Source organism: Bidens hawaiensis, unplaced genomic scaffold, assembly GCF_021521415.1.
Source record: "Bidens hawaiensis isolate Kalapana, Puna unplaced genomic scaffold, B.hawaiensis_p1.1 tig00033185_1, whole genome shotgun sequence".
NCBI lineage: Eukaryota > Viridiplantae > Streptophyta > Magnoliopsida > Asterales > Asteraceae > Bidens > Bidens hawaiensis.
The window spans coordinates 25,858-41,501 of record NW_027495682.1 but is presented as its reverse complement, the minus strand read 5'-3'; the positions used below and the strand labels follow the sequence as shown (position 1 = coordinate 41,501).

The window sequence follows — 15,644 nt, the reverse complement described above, 5'->3', positions numbered from 1 at the left end:
ACAACTTCAACTCATGACAAGTATCAAGTATCTATGTATGTATGTATGTATTCTTTACTGCTTCAGTTTCTATATCTAGATTTTGTAATAATTAATAATAATATCTTTTTAAAGCTTTTGGATCTCGTATGTGAAGCTGGATTTGGTTGTTAGGTTTCTACTGTTTCAGGTTCAATTTAAGTAAACCCAGTTAGTTAGTTAGTTAGTTAGTTAGTTAGTTAATTAATGAATACTTATGGGGTTTGTTACAGTTATTGTTTTTTTGCACTAGTGTTAGCTTATTATTAGGTTTATTTGGTTTGGTGGTTGGAATTGGAATTGGAATTGGAATTGGAGTTGGAAGATGAGAGGGATGAAACAAGGTTGTTAGATAGATGGATTCCAACTCCTCGGCCTCCGGGGAGACACTTAACATTAAGGTTGGTTATTGGTTATTGTATTCGGTTTTTATTCAAAGTTATGTGATGTTATTTGGGCTGTAAACGAACCAAGCCAAACCGAACTGAACAAAGCCTTGTTCATGCTCGTTCGCTTAAAATTAAACTTGTTCATGAACGCTAACTGGACGGAAAGTCTTGTTTGTGTTCGTTCGTTAAGGAATTGAACTTGCTCACGAACGCAAACGAACATATACTTTTTAAGAAAAAAAAATATTCTTAATCCATAACACTAGACATAATCACCTTAATTAAATATAAAATTAAGATCTTGAGATAATAATAATCATATACATAAATACATAATCATCCCCCAATCTTCGAACAATCAACAAAACACAAGTTAGATTTGTTGTCAGTTAAAGCAAGACTTTATAAAACAAACCGTTAACGAAACGGACTGAACATAAACAATAGAATAATAAAATTTAAATGTTAGGTTGGTTATCACAAATAAAATAGTATAGAAATATAAAACAAACCTTTAACTAGCGAACATAAACAAAACAAATGTAAACGAACATAAATGAACACATTTCCGAACATTCATGAACACTAATGAACGAACGCAACCTCTGTTCATGTTCTTTCATTTATTAAACGAACAAACGTAAAAGAACTTCCCGCCGAACGTTCGGTTCGTGTACAGCCCTATATGTTATGCAATGGAAATTGAATTAAATTTGTTACAGACAAGAAAACCGTATACGATAACGAAACAACGTGAACGATGGACGGAAGACGAGCATAATCGTTTTTTAGAAGCTTTGAAACTATATGGGCGAGCTTGGCAACGTATAGAAGGTACCTAGGGTTTTTGATTGATGGTTTTGTTTTACCTGGAGTCTTACCATCTTTGGATGATGATGATGATATTTATCTTATGTATGTATTTCTACCTTTGATTGCAGAACACATAGGAACGAAGACAGCAGTGCAAATCAGAAGTCATGCGCAGAAGTTCTTTACAAAGGTCATTGCTTTCTTTCGCATAGTCATCAGTTTATCATGAGATTTGTCTCAATTACAACATAACAGATTGCACTTATTTTAATTTATGTTCTGCTTTTAAAATAGTTGTGTTTAAAGATCTTTTTCTTACCTATTGCCATATATTATTTGCTCAAGATGTTGAAAGTTATGGTCTATGTTTTATCCAACAGCAGTAAAAGAATACAATTATGTTTCAAAAACATTGGGTAGTTTAGGTTGTAATGTTGTATATAAAAAAAATTAGTTTACGAAGGATATAGGAAGGAATCATTAAAAAAAAGGGACGGAAAGAAGGAGAGAGTCACATATCCCGTTATCCCCCCCCCCCCAACATCTCTTCCATGTTATCACTTCTAGGGGTGTAAACGAGCCGACCCTAGTCAGGCTCAGCTCGTTTCAAGCTATATTATAAAGCTCAACTTGTTTATCATTTGTTAGTTAACTTATATGCATTTTTAGTTAACTTTTATATATGTATCTCTATTATAATTTTTAATATATAACATACTATATATTATTTAGTTATTTTATCATAATTTTATATATGATAATTTTTAAACTCGATTCGAGCTTTAGCGATCCACTCTTGAGTAGCTCAGCTTGTTTGCACCCCTAGTCCCTAACCCTATTAATGAGTGTGTGTATATGCGTATACATGTATGTATATGTGTGTATTGAAAATTGTGTCATATGCATGTCAATTAATATGGGTTTTGTATAATATATGTTCCTTATTATTGTTATAGTTGGAAAAGGAGGCTGTTGCTAAAGGAATTCCAATAAGCCAAGCTCTTGATGTGAAAATTCCTCCTCCACGCCCTAAAAGGAAACCGAATTATCCTTATCCTAGAAAACCCGACCCCAAAACTCATACACAGGTCGCACAAAAAGACGAGAAACAAACAACTTTAGTTTCTTCTCTACAATCATTTGACCTGGAGACAAAACCTCTCACTGAGGTATATAGCTTTCATGCACATATTCACTTACTATATACATGTACTTATGTTTTTCGTCGTTCGGTTTATATCCATACCAGAAAACAAGTGAGGAAGTTCAACATGGTACTGTTGAAGAAGTTCCGTTGTTAGAAAACGAAAACTCCATACCGAATGAATCTTACATCACCAATGAAACCAGAAAGCATCAAGAACCAGATCAAGATGACGTTAGGCACACACACATTACTTCTAATAGCTCATTATTTGAGAGCTCACACTCTTCACATGATATACAAGGTGTGCGAACGTGCCTGCAAGTTGTAGATTTGAATCAAGAAATCATGACAAAAACTAGTGTCCCCACAGAAACCCCACTCCATGAATCAAATGCTAATAGTTTGGGACAACTTTATGAACACGCTAACCTATCAGTTAACGTATCAGCCACATCTGAAACTATTGGCCATCATAATAATGCTACATTTCATCCTTATTTCGCCCCTTTTAGTGATAATCAAGACAGTTACAGATCGTTTCTCCATGTTTCATCTACAATCCCTAGCCTTATTGTTTCATCTCTGTTACAGAATCCTGCAGCCCATGCAGCAGCAAGCTATGCTGCTAAATTCTGGCATCCGGAAGCTTCGTCTGCGGATTCTTATTCTAGAGACCAGTTGAACCCTAGCATGACAGCCATTGCTGCTGCAACAGTAGCAGCTGCAACCGCGTGGTGGTCGGCTCATGGTCTGCTTCCTGTTTGTACTCCTTTTTACCAAGGCGGCTATTCTTGTGCATTTGGGACACTAGGAGATGGGAATTTGGTCAATAAGGCTCCTTCAGAAGGTGTCTTGCGTGAAGAGAAGATGGATGCAGATAAGATTGAATCTGCTGATGATCTGTCTTCATCAGAGGACTCTGAAAAAAATTTAAACATTGAAGTAATTCCAGTTGATACTAATGAAACCGCGCCCGTGGCGGATTCAAGCAAGTTGACTGGCATTGGAAAACAAGTTGACCGGTCATCATGTGGTTCTAACACCACTTCCAGCAGTGAAATTGACACAAATGTTTTAGAGAAGGATGGGAAAGAAACGGAAGAAACTAAAGTAGAAGATGTTAAAGAGCCTATTTCCCGTAGGTGTAGAAACACCATAACACCTAATGAGTCTTGGAAGGAGGTCTCCGAAGAGGCAAGTCATTTTTATTCATGTCAATGTCTATGTTTTTATTAAGCCTGGCAAATTGGGCGGGCCAGGCGAGTTTGGGTCATAACGCGTGCGTTCGGTTCAAAATGGGTTGTTTAAAAAATTGTCAATTTGGTTCAAGTAAACGGGTTTTAACCAAAATTGAGCCAAGCCAAAACAGGTTTCAACAAACCAACCTGCTCATTGATAACCAACATAAAATGATGGTTCGATTATCAGGGCTTGGATTAACTGATCGTTTGCTTTTGGTTTCGGTTAACCATTCAATAACCGACATCAGCAACATCAAACAAATCAGGTGAATTGGTTAATTGACCTGAAACCGAACCAGAACCAGAACCATGTCATAAACCGATTAACCAAAACCAATTAACTGAAAACTGAGTGATTAATACAAACCAGTGACCAAAACTTTCAGTTTCTAACCCGTTTGGATCCTTTTTAAGTTAAATTTTATAATAGTGGCCCACTGACTAATTTGAGGTGACCCAAATCAACCAATTCTTTTTCGAACTGGTCATGATTGCCACCTATAATTTTTATCATATTAACATGTATATGTTTATGTTTTGACTTACAGGGGCGACTTGCTTTTCAAGCACTCTTCACCAGAGAAGTACTGCCACAAAGCTTTTCTGATATACATACAGTAGCCGAGAAGGGTCAACCGAATATGATCAACATTAGTGAGTTGGACCGAACCAGATTGAGTCATCGTCATACAGGATTCAAACCATACAAGAGGTGTTCAATTGAGGCTAAAGAAAGCATCAAGATTGCAGGTGCAGGTAATCACAGTGACGAAAAAGGTCCAAAGAGAATGCGGGTGGCAACAGAGGCGTCGACTTGATCAATACAGTAAGGTGTTGTGTGCTGTTGTATATTATGTTGTTAGGCTAATCCTAAACCTCACGAAACTTTTGTCGTGTAGTTTCTGGTTGATACAGAAAGCTTAACTACTATGTAGAACTTTTGGAACATGCATATATTGAGCATCAACTTTTAATTAATTTCATGAACCATTTATTATTATAAACTTTCTTTTGATATTTATTTATGGCCAACATTTAAAGTGTGGATTCCTTTGTAATAAGTGAAAAGGAGATTCTTTTACTTTTGGAAGATGTGCACTCTCTTAGTAAGAAAAACCTATTTTTTAAGAAAACCAAAAAATCATTTATGACCATTGAATTTTTTGTTCAAGAGCATACAAAATAGCCCAACTCGTGAAGATCATCACCGATTGAACCACCCTTCTGTTCTGGCTAAACAAGAACCCGTCATGTGCTTGTGAATGGTTAGGAGAGCTTTAGACGTAAAAGCATATATCGGAGGTAGATGACACCAAGAAGCCACCTTACTCCACACCTCGGTCGAGAAACCACAAGCCGTTAAGACATGGTCTACTGTTTCGGATATTCACAAAAAGGACAAAAGCTGAGCCAATCTGCAGGCTTCTTCTTTCAAGAGCAACACGAAAAGGAAAAGGGGGGGGGGATCCAAAACAACCCGCTATCAAAAAACATTTGACTTTATTCGGGAGCCACTTATCCCACAGGAAGATATGTGGATCTAATGGAGCAACCGATTTCAACAAAAGTTTCCTTAACCGAAAACCCGCCAGAGAGGTCTTCGGTCCAGGTCCACTTTTCTGTTAAGCAGTCTAATCTACTGTATTAAACATTTAATCCAACGCAACAATCCAACTCTCTGCCACTGAAATCTTCTTGACTGCCTCAAGTCTAGAAAGAGTCAGAAATGTCTAGACATAACGGGCCACTACCCACCCAATAATTGAGCCACAGCCGAATGTCCAGCCCGTTACCAAGAAGCCCCTTTATAAGACAGTTAACGTGAACGTCCTCCTTCCCCAAATCACTAACCTGCTTAGAAATTCTTTTCCACACTCCTGCGGTCCTCGTGTGAACCAAAATAAACGAAAACTTCACCTAATGGTGGTGATAGGCCTGAATCACCTTATTCCAAAACCTGAATCGCCAATGCCACCTTTTGTCCTCCCCGTTAAAATTTCCTCCTGAGAGCATCTAAGTTCCGAATCACCTTATCCGGGTTCAGCAAAATATCGTTTTTTTCTGAGTTTTTTCTCCCACCACATTTGCATACAAACATACATTACATATTTCCGAGTTCTAGCACAAAAATTTTGTAACTTTGGTCAATTCCTGACCATGTTTTAACTAAACATCAGAGCCTACTAGCATGAGCTGACAAGCAAATCATATAAGTTACTTGTATACGAGACTATAAGCAGAAAGTGCAGATAAAAAAACTGAAGATCAGTTAACAAAAAAAATTTAAACTGAATAATTCACGTACCTCAGATATAACTTACAATAGTGTAAGCAATTACCTCAGCCGTATCATCAGTTACATGAACTTGATTCATGCAAAAACTTTACATGAAGCTATCAAGATCAGAGATATATTAGTGTTTGCTGCTATCCATAAAGGCACAGACCTACATCAATACATATATTGGACTAATGATTACAAGAAAAATGTTTATATTGCAAAACAAGTCCTGAACTTTATTGAAAGTTGATGCTCAAAATATACATTTCCCAAAAGTTCAAATTTCATTCTCCAGAGTAGTTTGGGGAATAATAAAAATAAATCCGTTACAATAAGCATAATAATCTATGGTGAATATTAAGAAGAAACTGTAAAACATATAGCATCCACAAACTACACGACAAGCGTCGTCCAGTTTTAGGGCTATGCTAACATAATAATATACAACACACTATCAATTATGTTGATGCTTCTGTTTCAAAACACACTCTCTTTGGAACTTTCTCATCATTCTGACTGCCACCTGTAGATGCTGCACTCATAATTTTGCTGTTTTCTTTAGCCTCAACGGAACACCTCTTGTATGGTTTAAACCCTGTATGATTAACATTCAACTTCACACTTTCTAATCCCATTCTCAGCACACCATCCTCACCTCTCAACACTGATATACCGTTATTGGTATTATTATTATTGTTATCATTATTATTCTCCCATGGTTCGTGACTCATTCTGTTTAGGTCCAACTCACTGTTTTTTCCAGCTATTGTGTGAGAATCGGTAAAGCTTTGTGGCAGCACTTCTCTGGAAAATAGGGCTTGAAAAGCAATACGTCCCTGCATGTGACAAATAAACAAATAAAAGTTATATATTGTTACATATTTGTTATTAACTTCAAGAAAATATGACATAGGTTAAGAACTAGTTACCTCTTCAGAAACCTCCTTCCATGAATCACTTGTAGTGATAGTGTTTCTACCTCTACGTGAGTTAGACTCCTTAACATCCGACCCTTTATTTTCTTCCATTTCTTTCACATGTTTCTTTAACGCATCGGTCTCAATTTCACTGCTGGAAATGGTGTTGGAGCCAGAAGATGACCGGTCAGCTTGTTTCTTAACATTAGCCAATTTGCTTGAATCATGGGGCTCCCTGACAGGTGCGGAGTTACTTCAGTGTTCAACTTATTCTCAGAGTCTTCAGATGAAAACAGGTCAGCAGCAGATTCAGTCTTTTCTTCATCCATTTTCTCTTCCTGCAAAACACCTTCTGAAGGAGCCTTATTGACTAGATCCCCTTCTATTGGTGTGTCAAATTTACAAGAATACCCCCCTTGGTGAAAAGGAGTACAAACAGGTAGCAGACCGTGGGCTGACCACCATGCTGTTGCAGCTGCCACTGTGGCGGCAGCAATGGCTGCCATGCTAGGAGTAGTACTAGTTTCAGGGTTTGACTGGTCTTTTGAAAAGGAATCTGCAGATGAAACTTCAGTATTGATTGGATGCCAAAATTTAGCTGCAAAGCTTGCTGCTGCATGTGCTGCAGGGTTTTGTAGCAGAGATGAAACAATGAGGCTGGAGACTGTAGATGAAAAATGGAGAAACGATCGGTAGCTTTCTTAATTATTATCACTAAATGGGTTGAAAATCGGATGAAAGGTAGCATTGTTATGATGAACACTAGTTGCAGATGCTGTTGCTATGTTAACTGATACGTTAGGGTTCTGGTGTTCATAAACTTTTGGTTCATGAAATGACATGTCTTGAGGAACACTAGTTTTTGCAGTGTTTTCTTGGCTTCCATCTACAACTTGTACAGGAACGTGTCTTGGGTAGGTTTGCACTCCGTTTATATCGTTTGTTAAATTAACCGGCTTATTAGAGTATTGCCCTTGTATGATATTATTCTCATGTGGAAGGTGTGAGCGCTCGAATAATGAGATATTAGATGTTATGTTTGTGTGCTTGATTCCATCTTGGTCCATTTCTTGATGCTTTCTGGCTTCAATGGTGATGTAAGATGCATTTGTTTCATCGTGTCTGAAAACACCTGGAGTTGATCTTGGTACGGAATTTTCATTTTCTGAGGACACCGACGCATATGGAACTTCTTGAGGGTGTTCATTAGTACCATTTTGAGCTACCTCGCTTGTTTTTGGATTTTCTAGTTTCTCCTTTTGTTTCTGGTATGAAAGAAACTGAATGAAGTAAATATAAACAAGAGTACAGGTAAATAGTGGGTGAATATTGTATACCTCAGGGAGGGGATTTCTTTCCAGGTCCATTACTTGTAATGACGAAACTAGAGTTGCTTGTTTCTCGTCTTTTTCTGCCACCTGTGTTTGAGTTTTGGGGTCGGTTTTTCTTGGATAAGGATAACTAGGTTTCCTTTTAGGGCGCGTTGGAGGAATTTCCATGTCAAGAGCTTGGCTTATTGGAATTCCTTTAGCAACAGCCTCCTTTTCCAGCTATAACAATGAAAACAAAATTAAAGTTCAGTCTTTGGAGTAAAACTTTGTTAGTCCTAATTTACATTGTATAGATTTGATGATGAAAATGTTTTACATTATAAGTTAGTTAGATATACTCATCATGTGTTTAATCAGTTTATAACACTTAGCGAAAAAGTATTACATTTGTAAAAGTTGAAATGTGTAATGCAAAACTAGGTCATTATACAGGCCAAATCCAATTGAAGATAAATATTCAGAATTTACAGCAACAATCTAGCTAATACATAATTACAATGCTGCTAAAAGTGTGTTCTAGATTGCCACTTTGAAAACGGATTGTGTTCTCTGATTAAGCTTGTTATTCAGTTATCTGTTTCATCCTTAAATTGAAATAGTATCTGCTTCTTAAAGTGATGAGGGCCTTTAAAGTGAAATAGTAGTGGATCTCCTTAAATTTGGAATTTCGTGGAGTGTTTCAAATGTATCACTGTAATATAAGCTTCAACCAATTTCATAACTTGGTTCCTAAACTCACCAACCTCTGCAAGCCTATCAGCGTGTGCAAAGTCAACTTTTGTATTGTCTTCAAACATAATATAATCTTTTCTAGTTGGTATCTTGTTTGTGAAGACTGAAGAGCATTTTCATTCTAAGACTTTTCTATTCGAGTTATCTTAAAAACTAAATGGATGTATCATTTTGGATAAGATTCTCCCCGATCTGAACCATACCCAATGCATGTATCATTTTGGCTATTGCCTTAACCTAATCACCTATTAATCAAGTAGGTTGGTGTGTTTACAGATCTGCACAGGTGTAAATTAACCCATTTGCCACCTCTAATTCAAGGCCATGTTCGTTCTCTCACCAACCCGTTCTGCTGAGGTGTTTCTCGGAGTGTTTATCCTATCTCATATTCAGCACAATAATTAATACACCACCTAACTTTAAATTTAGTTTTGTTTACAATAGCAACTTTACTGTTTTCTAAAGCAACGTAACTTGATTTACAGGAAATAAATCCATATCTTCCTTGTGGAATCATTAATGAAGGTGACATACTACCTAGATCGGCTTATTGAATAGAACTAACACTTCCTCTCAAGTTGCAGCATAGATTCTAATTATGTCCAACTTGTTACAAATAAAATAAAATGTAGACACATGGCCTCCAGTCCTCCTAAACTCAAACATCATTATACCTGTTACAATTCTGGACAGAGGGTATTCTCGAACGGGCCGATTACTGAGCAGTGGCGCCTAGAGCAACTTGGACAAAAATCTTTAATAAAAATTACAGAAAAATTTGGGAGACAGCAGGTCAGCTACGGTGGTTAAGTCTGGACTGCTGCAGTGAAGAAGCAGAAGAGGCAACTGTTTAAGAAAATCTGGATGACTGGAGGTCTTGTTTGGTGGCAATTTTAAAAAGAGAACGGCCAAAATAGGGCAGGCTGCAATGGCTGGATTTTGCATAGAGAAAGGCGGTATCCCGAACAGAAATCAAGGACAGTAAGGCAGCTACGCGGTGAACAGTGCCGATGAATACTAATTGCCTGAACTGTAATCTCTGTGGATTTACAGAGGCAGGAAAAAAAAAGGGTTTGGAACAGTAGGTTCGGGACCGGTTTGGGGTTTTTGAACAGGAACCGATTCAAGCCGTTACAAGCTATACTATCCGTTGGGAATCGATTTTTGACCGTATATGGCCATTTTACCCCCATGGCCCCCATATGTTAGTATAAATAGGTATTGGTTGTTTTGGTTAGTCACAGCACTTAAAAATGCAAAACAAAACTCGTTTACATATGTTTTCCCAAGTCAATACTCTCAAAAAATGGCAACCAAGGAATATCAAGCATCTGTTAATCTTTGTGTTTCATCAGCCGACCTCAACGTTTTAGAATTTTCATCCACCAATCAAAATCCCAATTTTTTCAACATTTCAATTTATGCGAGATGACTGACAGTTCAAGGTGTACTCGGTGCAAGAAATGAGGTACCTTTTTCAAATTCGACTCGAATTCAACTATGAAAGACCATGTAGAAAAACATTGCACTGCGAAGAAAACATTCCGGCTCAAGGTCCATCCTTCAAACCAGTTCCAAACCGGACCGGCTTTTCCAAGAAACGGTTTTAAATGCGTTAACTAGGAACCGGTTCGGTGTCTACCCAAACCGGTTTAAGGTTTTTAACTGATTTGTGCACCTCTACTTTGAAAATCTCGAGACGATCCGAGCCTTATCGAGCCTAAGCCTCAAATAAAGCAAGCTACTCGAGATCGGATCAGTGAAATCTCAAAAACGAGCCGAGCCTTATCGAGCCTAAGTCTCAAATAAAGCTCGTTTAGTTATCTAGTCCGAGCTCGAGCCTTGTATGGAAATATCGTTTTGGCTTGTCGAGCCTTAAAGTGCCTAGTGTATTTTTTTTTATTTTTTAATTCTTTTGGACTTCTATGTATTAATTTCACACTACACAATCAAGCTCGAACCAAGCTTTGGCTCATTTAAGGTACTACACAGACTTAGGCTTGTTAAAGTTTTTCTCGGAATATATAAAAGGGAAAATACCATAAAAAAAACCAACACACTTTTTGTTTATGCTCATTAAAGTCCCTCAACAATTTTTTGCACATGAAAAACCAAAAATTTTGTTGGTTCTTTACGTGCAAAAAATTGTTGAGGGACTTTTATGAACATAAACAAAAAGTGAGCTGGTTTTTTATGGTATTTGCCCTATATAAAAATAATTAAAAATGTATCATCATCATCATCATCATCATCGTACTCAGTATATCCCACCAATAGCAAAGCTATAGTAGGGTCTGAGGAGGGTAAGATGTAGACAGCCTTACCTCTACCCCATAAGGATAGAGAGGCTGCTTCCGGTGAGACCCCCGGCTCGATAGTAGTTTTGCATCAAGCCTTGGACATAAGGCACATAGCACTCAATCATCGGGACACCGGCTGATCGGTGCATGTACCCTTGTCTTTCGGCTATCAACGCCACTACATGATGTCTGATTAACCGTCCGTCACTTTTAACGTTATTTTCACGAGATTAGTAAAATAACGTCAAAATTAGTGCAATTTCACTTTTGCCCACCCGAGGGTTCACACATATATACATCATATGTGCGCACCGCAAGCAGGGCTATATAATTAAAAATGTATAAAACTAGTTAATAAATGATAAACGAGCCGAGCTCGAGCTTCAAAAACGACTCACGGGCCGAACTCAAGCTTTATAAAAAGAGCTCAAACGAGCCGAGCTCGAGCTCTCTTAAGTCAAAACGAGCCGAGCTGGCTCGTTTACACCCTTACACCGGGTTAACAATGTAGCTGGACAGTGCCGAAAGATAAGAGAACAGGAACAATAGGCATGGTTTTGGAACAGGCGAACGATTCTCGAAAAGAAAGGTATCTGGCACATGTAGGGGGAATACTGAACAGAGTCAGGAATAGGAATCTGAATTAAATTGACTATTGAGGGATGTCTCAGCAAACACAGCTTTGGTGGCTGTGTAATTACAAATTGATGCACAGTGGTGGTTATGGCTGCTGGAATTACTAAACGGCGGTGGAAGATGAATGCAAGAATTGATGCACAGCATCAGCAAGCCGACAGCTGGTTTTAGAAGTGCATGACGCATCTCATAAGTGATGGTTGAGGCGACATGTTGGAAAATAGCCTTGATCAAACCATAAGTAGTCTTTTCATTTATGATGTTGTAGACAATCTAACCACACCAAGTGCCAGCATATCCAAAAGATCCCAATCCAAATTCTTCATCTTCTTAAGCTTTAATTCAGACAATGCTTCATGTAGTTTCTGCAAGTACAAGCAATCTTTGATTGCATCTTCCAGAATCCAGGATCACGGACATCAAACTTGTTTATCCTTGCTTTATCGTCTCATGCAATTGCTCCCAAGAAAAAGAAGTCAAGTACTCGACGACTCTTATACCAATTTGTTGAAAAACGTGTGACCCAAGCAAACACTCACAAAATATTGCAAGACAAAGCAAAAGTGCAAGAAAATTTTTTTACAAAAAGAGAGAATATGGCATAGTTCACTTGATAAACGTGATCAAGCCACGTCTATGAGGTTGTCAAAAGCCTTTGGGTTTGCGCCTAGGTCCTTCGGCTAGGCGAGACGCAGAGATAACACCTTGCTGCTATCCAGGCACTCCGACGATCACCTTGTTGCCATCTAGGCGCTCCGACAATCTTCAGAAAAGATTCCGGTCAGATACCGTCGAGATTTCAACCAAATATTAAGATTCCGGCAAAATTCTTCAAATTTCGAGTAATTTGATCAAAAACATCCAAAAATGGCTTTAAACTGGTCTAAACAAGCCTAAAAAGAACATGTATGTTTATGCTATATGCCTTGCTTATCTCATGCTCTCTCTTTTTAAGCACCTTGCCCAAGACCAAGGGTTACCCTATGCGCCTTTGACAACTATGAAGAGATTTATTGATTTCAATATTCATAGCACATTAATAATTGCATAGAGCTGAGTCTATATAGTAGTCAATAAGGATTAGTACTTGTTCCCCAAGTTTGCACAAAGTACCTAGAAAACTAGGCTTAAGACTCATATGAACCAAGCACATATTTCTAATTTTATTCTCTGATCAAAAGCGACGATGACTAATGTAGAAACCATCGAAGCATCAAGAGAGTCATCCTTTGTTCCAATAGGCCAACACCTATGAGGTCGGCTTTGGAGGAGTCAAATTACATAAGTTCAATGTTTAACGTTTCAAAAGCTAAGGGGAAAGTCCAAACATAACAAACGCCTAAACTTTTGCTAACCACTGCCCAAGCTAAGTTGGCTTAGAGTAAGCACCCAACGATGATCTACGCCTAAGATGTGTCAACTTTCACCAAAGTTGGCACTTCATGAAATTCCATAACTCAATGTAAAAAAACAACTCTCAATATTGGTGGCTAGGGGTGAACATAAACAGGTAAGACCCGTGAGACCTGAACTGCTCAGACCTGGTTATATTACAATAGGGTTGGTTCCCGGGTCCTGAGAATATTATTAATCGGATCTGGGTCAGGTATGACGGTATGGCCCGTTTGCTCCTATAGGGGTGGCATAAACTGGGTAAGACCCGCGAGACCCGAACCGATCAGATCTGGTTATTTACAATAGGGTCGGTTCCCGGGTCCTGAGAATACAATTAATCGGGTCCGGGTCAGGCATGATGGTAAGACCCGTTTACTACTATGTGGGTGAGCATGAACTAATTAAGACCCGCGAGGCCCGAACCGATCAGATCCAGTTATTTACAACATGGTCGGTTCCCAGATCCTGAGAATATCACTAACCGGGTCCGGGTCGGGTATTGCAGGTAAGACCCGTTTGCTCACCCCAAGGAATAATTATTTATTTGTGCAAATAAAAAAAATATGGTTCTAAATGTTAGAAAGATTGTGTGCAGCACAGATATATCAAATAGGTTCTCTTATGATGTAAAGTGATGATAAAACACATATCTGAAAGCAACTAAAATGACCTTTGTAAAGAACTTTTGTGCATGACTTCTGATTTGCACTGCTGTCTTAGTTCCTATGTGTTCTGCATTAGCAACAAAAAAAAGGTATCTCCATTTAATCATTCTCCTAGGGTTATAAACAAATGTAATATGCAGATACGCGAACCCATAGTAACATATTTTCATAAATAAATAAAAAAAGGCAAAGATTCTAAGATTCCATGAAAAGGAAAAAGTGTAAAAAACCCTTGGTACCTTCTATCTTCTGCCAAGCTCGCCCGTATAGTTTCAGGGCTTCCAAAAAACTATTATGCTCCTCCTCTGTCCACTTTTCCCGTTGTTTCGTTATTGTATACGGTTTTCTTGTCTGAAAACAATATATTAAAAATTCAATTTACAGATAACATGTGTAAAATGGATAATTTTGGCAAGTAAACAACAACCTTGATGTTGAGATTTTCGCCATAGGCAGAGGAGGATTCCATCTAGAGAGAGCGAGGTAGCAGGTGCTTCAAATCCTGTGGAACCGAACAAGTAGGGATGCAAAAATCCCCCTCGTTGCATCCAAATCCAAATCGCTTAGCCGTTGAAGTAGAATTCAACACAACTTAATAAGGTAACACTAGTTCAAAAGCGGATTGAACAAATGTAACAACAATATCAACACCACCACCACAAGTTCATGTAAACAAACATATTAATAAAAAAAACATATGCCTCAGTAACTAATTAATTGGCATATTTCAATCAATAATTTCAAAGTCCTCCCTCTATATATAATTTTCTAGATTCATGATATAAATTCAACACACACACATATATACATACATACATACATACTCTTGTATAATAGTAGCAGTAGCAGTAGTAGTAATAGTGATAGTAGAATCTCACCAAAATAAGCTTAAGCTTGTTGTTGATGCCAAAACCTAACATAAACATGTTTAATCAGAAGATATGCAAAAAGAAGTGATGAAAGTAAAAATGAAGAGATGCATACTCATGAATCAGTTTGAACGGATCGATCGAAATGAAGAGGAAGAAGAAGAAGCAGTGAAATAAAGGCCAAGAGAGTAAGGATGAATCTGAGCCACAAACATTTTTGGCTGGGCTTTCCTTTTTTTGGAAATAAATAAAAGGGGTTTAATTTGAGGCTGGGAACGAACCAAGGGAGTGTGAGGTGTTGACACGTGTTCGGTTACTATTTAAGCATGGCCCACACCCTTGCACTTTTATATTTGTGTTACCAGCAGCGTTACAAGGGTGGTGGTGAATACCCACCGCTTCAGCAAATCTCTGCCACAAGTTCACCCACTACATCTCCAACCAGGAGATGCCCGGTGTTATTCATTTCTCTCTCTCTCTTTTTTTTTCTTTGTCATTTCCAAGTGGTTTCTTTTTTTTTTATATTATTTATTATTATTATTATTATTATTATTATTATTATTCCATTTTTAAGTTATTTTTTCTTTCTTTATGACTATAATCTGTTTTAAAAATACCTAGTCGGTTTCCCCTCGTTGTGCGGCGAATTTTTTTTCGGTGGCGACGTGAACTCAGTCGGTGTCGGTTATGTTAGATTGTTAGTTACGACACCAGAGGAAAATAAATTTGGCAAACTAGCATATAAAAATTAAAACGATGTTTATTCGGTCGATAAAACTAAGCCGTTGGTAAAAATCGAGTGTTGTCTATAAAGCCTAAGTGTTGGTAAAACCTTATTGAAACTTGGCCGTTGGTAAAACCCGAGCATTGAAATCCGGGCTTTGTAAAACCTTAGCTTGTTGGTAAAACC

At 37.9% G+C, this 15,644-nt stretch overlaps 1 protein-coding gene and 1 pseudogene across 2 annotated transcripts; one reads left to right on the top strand and one right to left on the bottom strand.

Annotated features, from left to right (window-relative positions):
* The first annotated feature begins 259 nt into the window (after window positions 1–259).
* Window positions 260–4,789, top strand: LOC143584578 (protein LATE ELONGATED HYPOCOTYL-like). Its single transcript, XM_077066600.1, has 6 exons — window positions 260–419; window positions 1,130–1,241; window positions 1,349–1,410; window positions 2,177–2,389; window positions 2,470–3,561; window positions 4,157–4,789. Exons 1-6 carry the CDS (start codon window positions 375–377, stop codon window positions 4,424–4,426), a joined length of 1,794 nt encoding a protein of 597 aa, XP_076922715.1. The 5' UTR covers window positions 260–374; the 3' UTR covers window positions 4,427–4,789.
* A 1,354-nt stretch (window positions 4,790–6,143) lies between these two features.
* LOC143584577 (protein LATE ELONGATED HYPOCOTYL-like) lies at window positions 6,144–14,552 on the bottom strand (annotated as a pseudogene). The gene is made up of 6 exons (XR_013144384.1): window positions 14,293–14,552; window positions 14,105–14,216; window positions 13,871–13,932; window positions 8,144–8,356; window positions 6,819–8,071; window positions 6,144–6,725 (listed from the first exon to the last, which is right to left on the bottom strand). The product of XR_013144384.1 is annotated as a protein LATE ELONGATED HYPOCOTYL-like (transcript).
* Window positions 14,553–15,644: the final 1,092 nt, after the last annotated feature.

What these genes read in the sequence shown, in the direction of transcription:
- LOC143584578 (XM_077066600.1), top strand. Translation starts at nt 375, where the DNA reads ATGGATTCCAACTCCTCGGCCTCCGGGGAGACACTTAACATTAAG. An exon ending in AGCTTGGCAACGTATAGAAG is followed by an intron (nt 1,242 to 1,348) that starts GTACCTAGGGTT and finishes CTTTGATTGCAG; the next exon opens with AACACATAGGAACGAAGACA. An exon ending in AGACAAAACCTCTCACTGAG is followed by an intron (nt 2,390 to 2,469) that starts GTATATAGCTTT and finishes TATCCATACCAG; the next exon opens with AAAACAAGTGAGGAAGTTCA.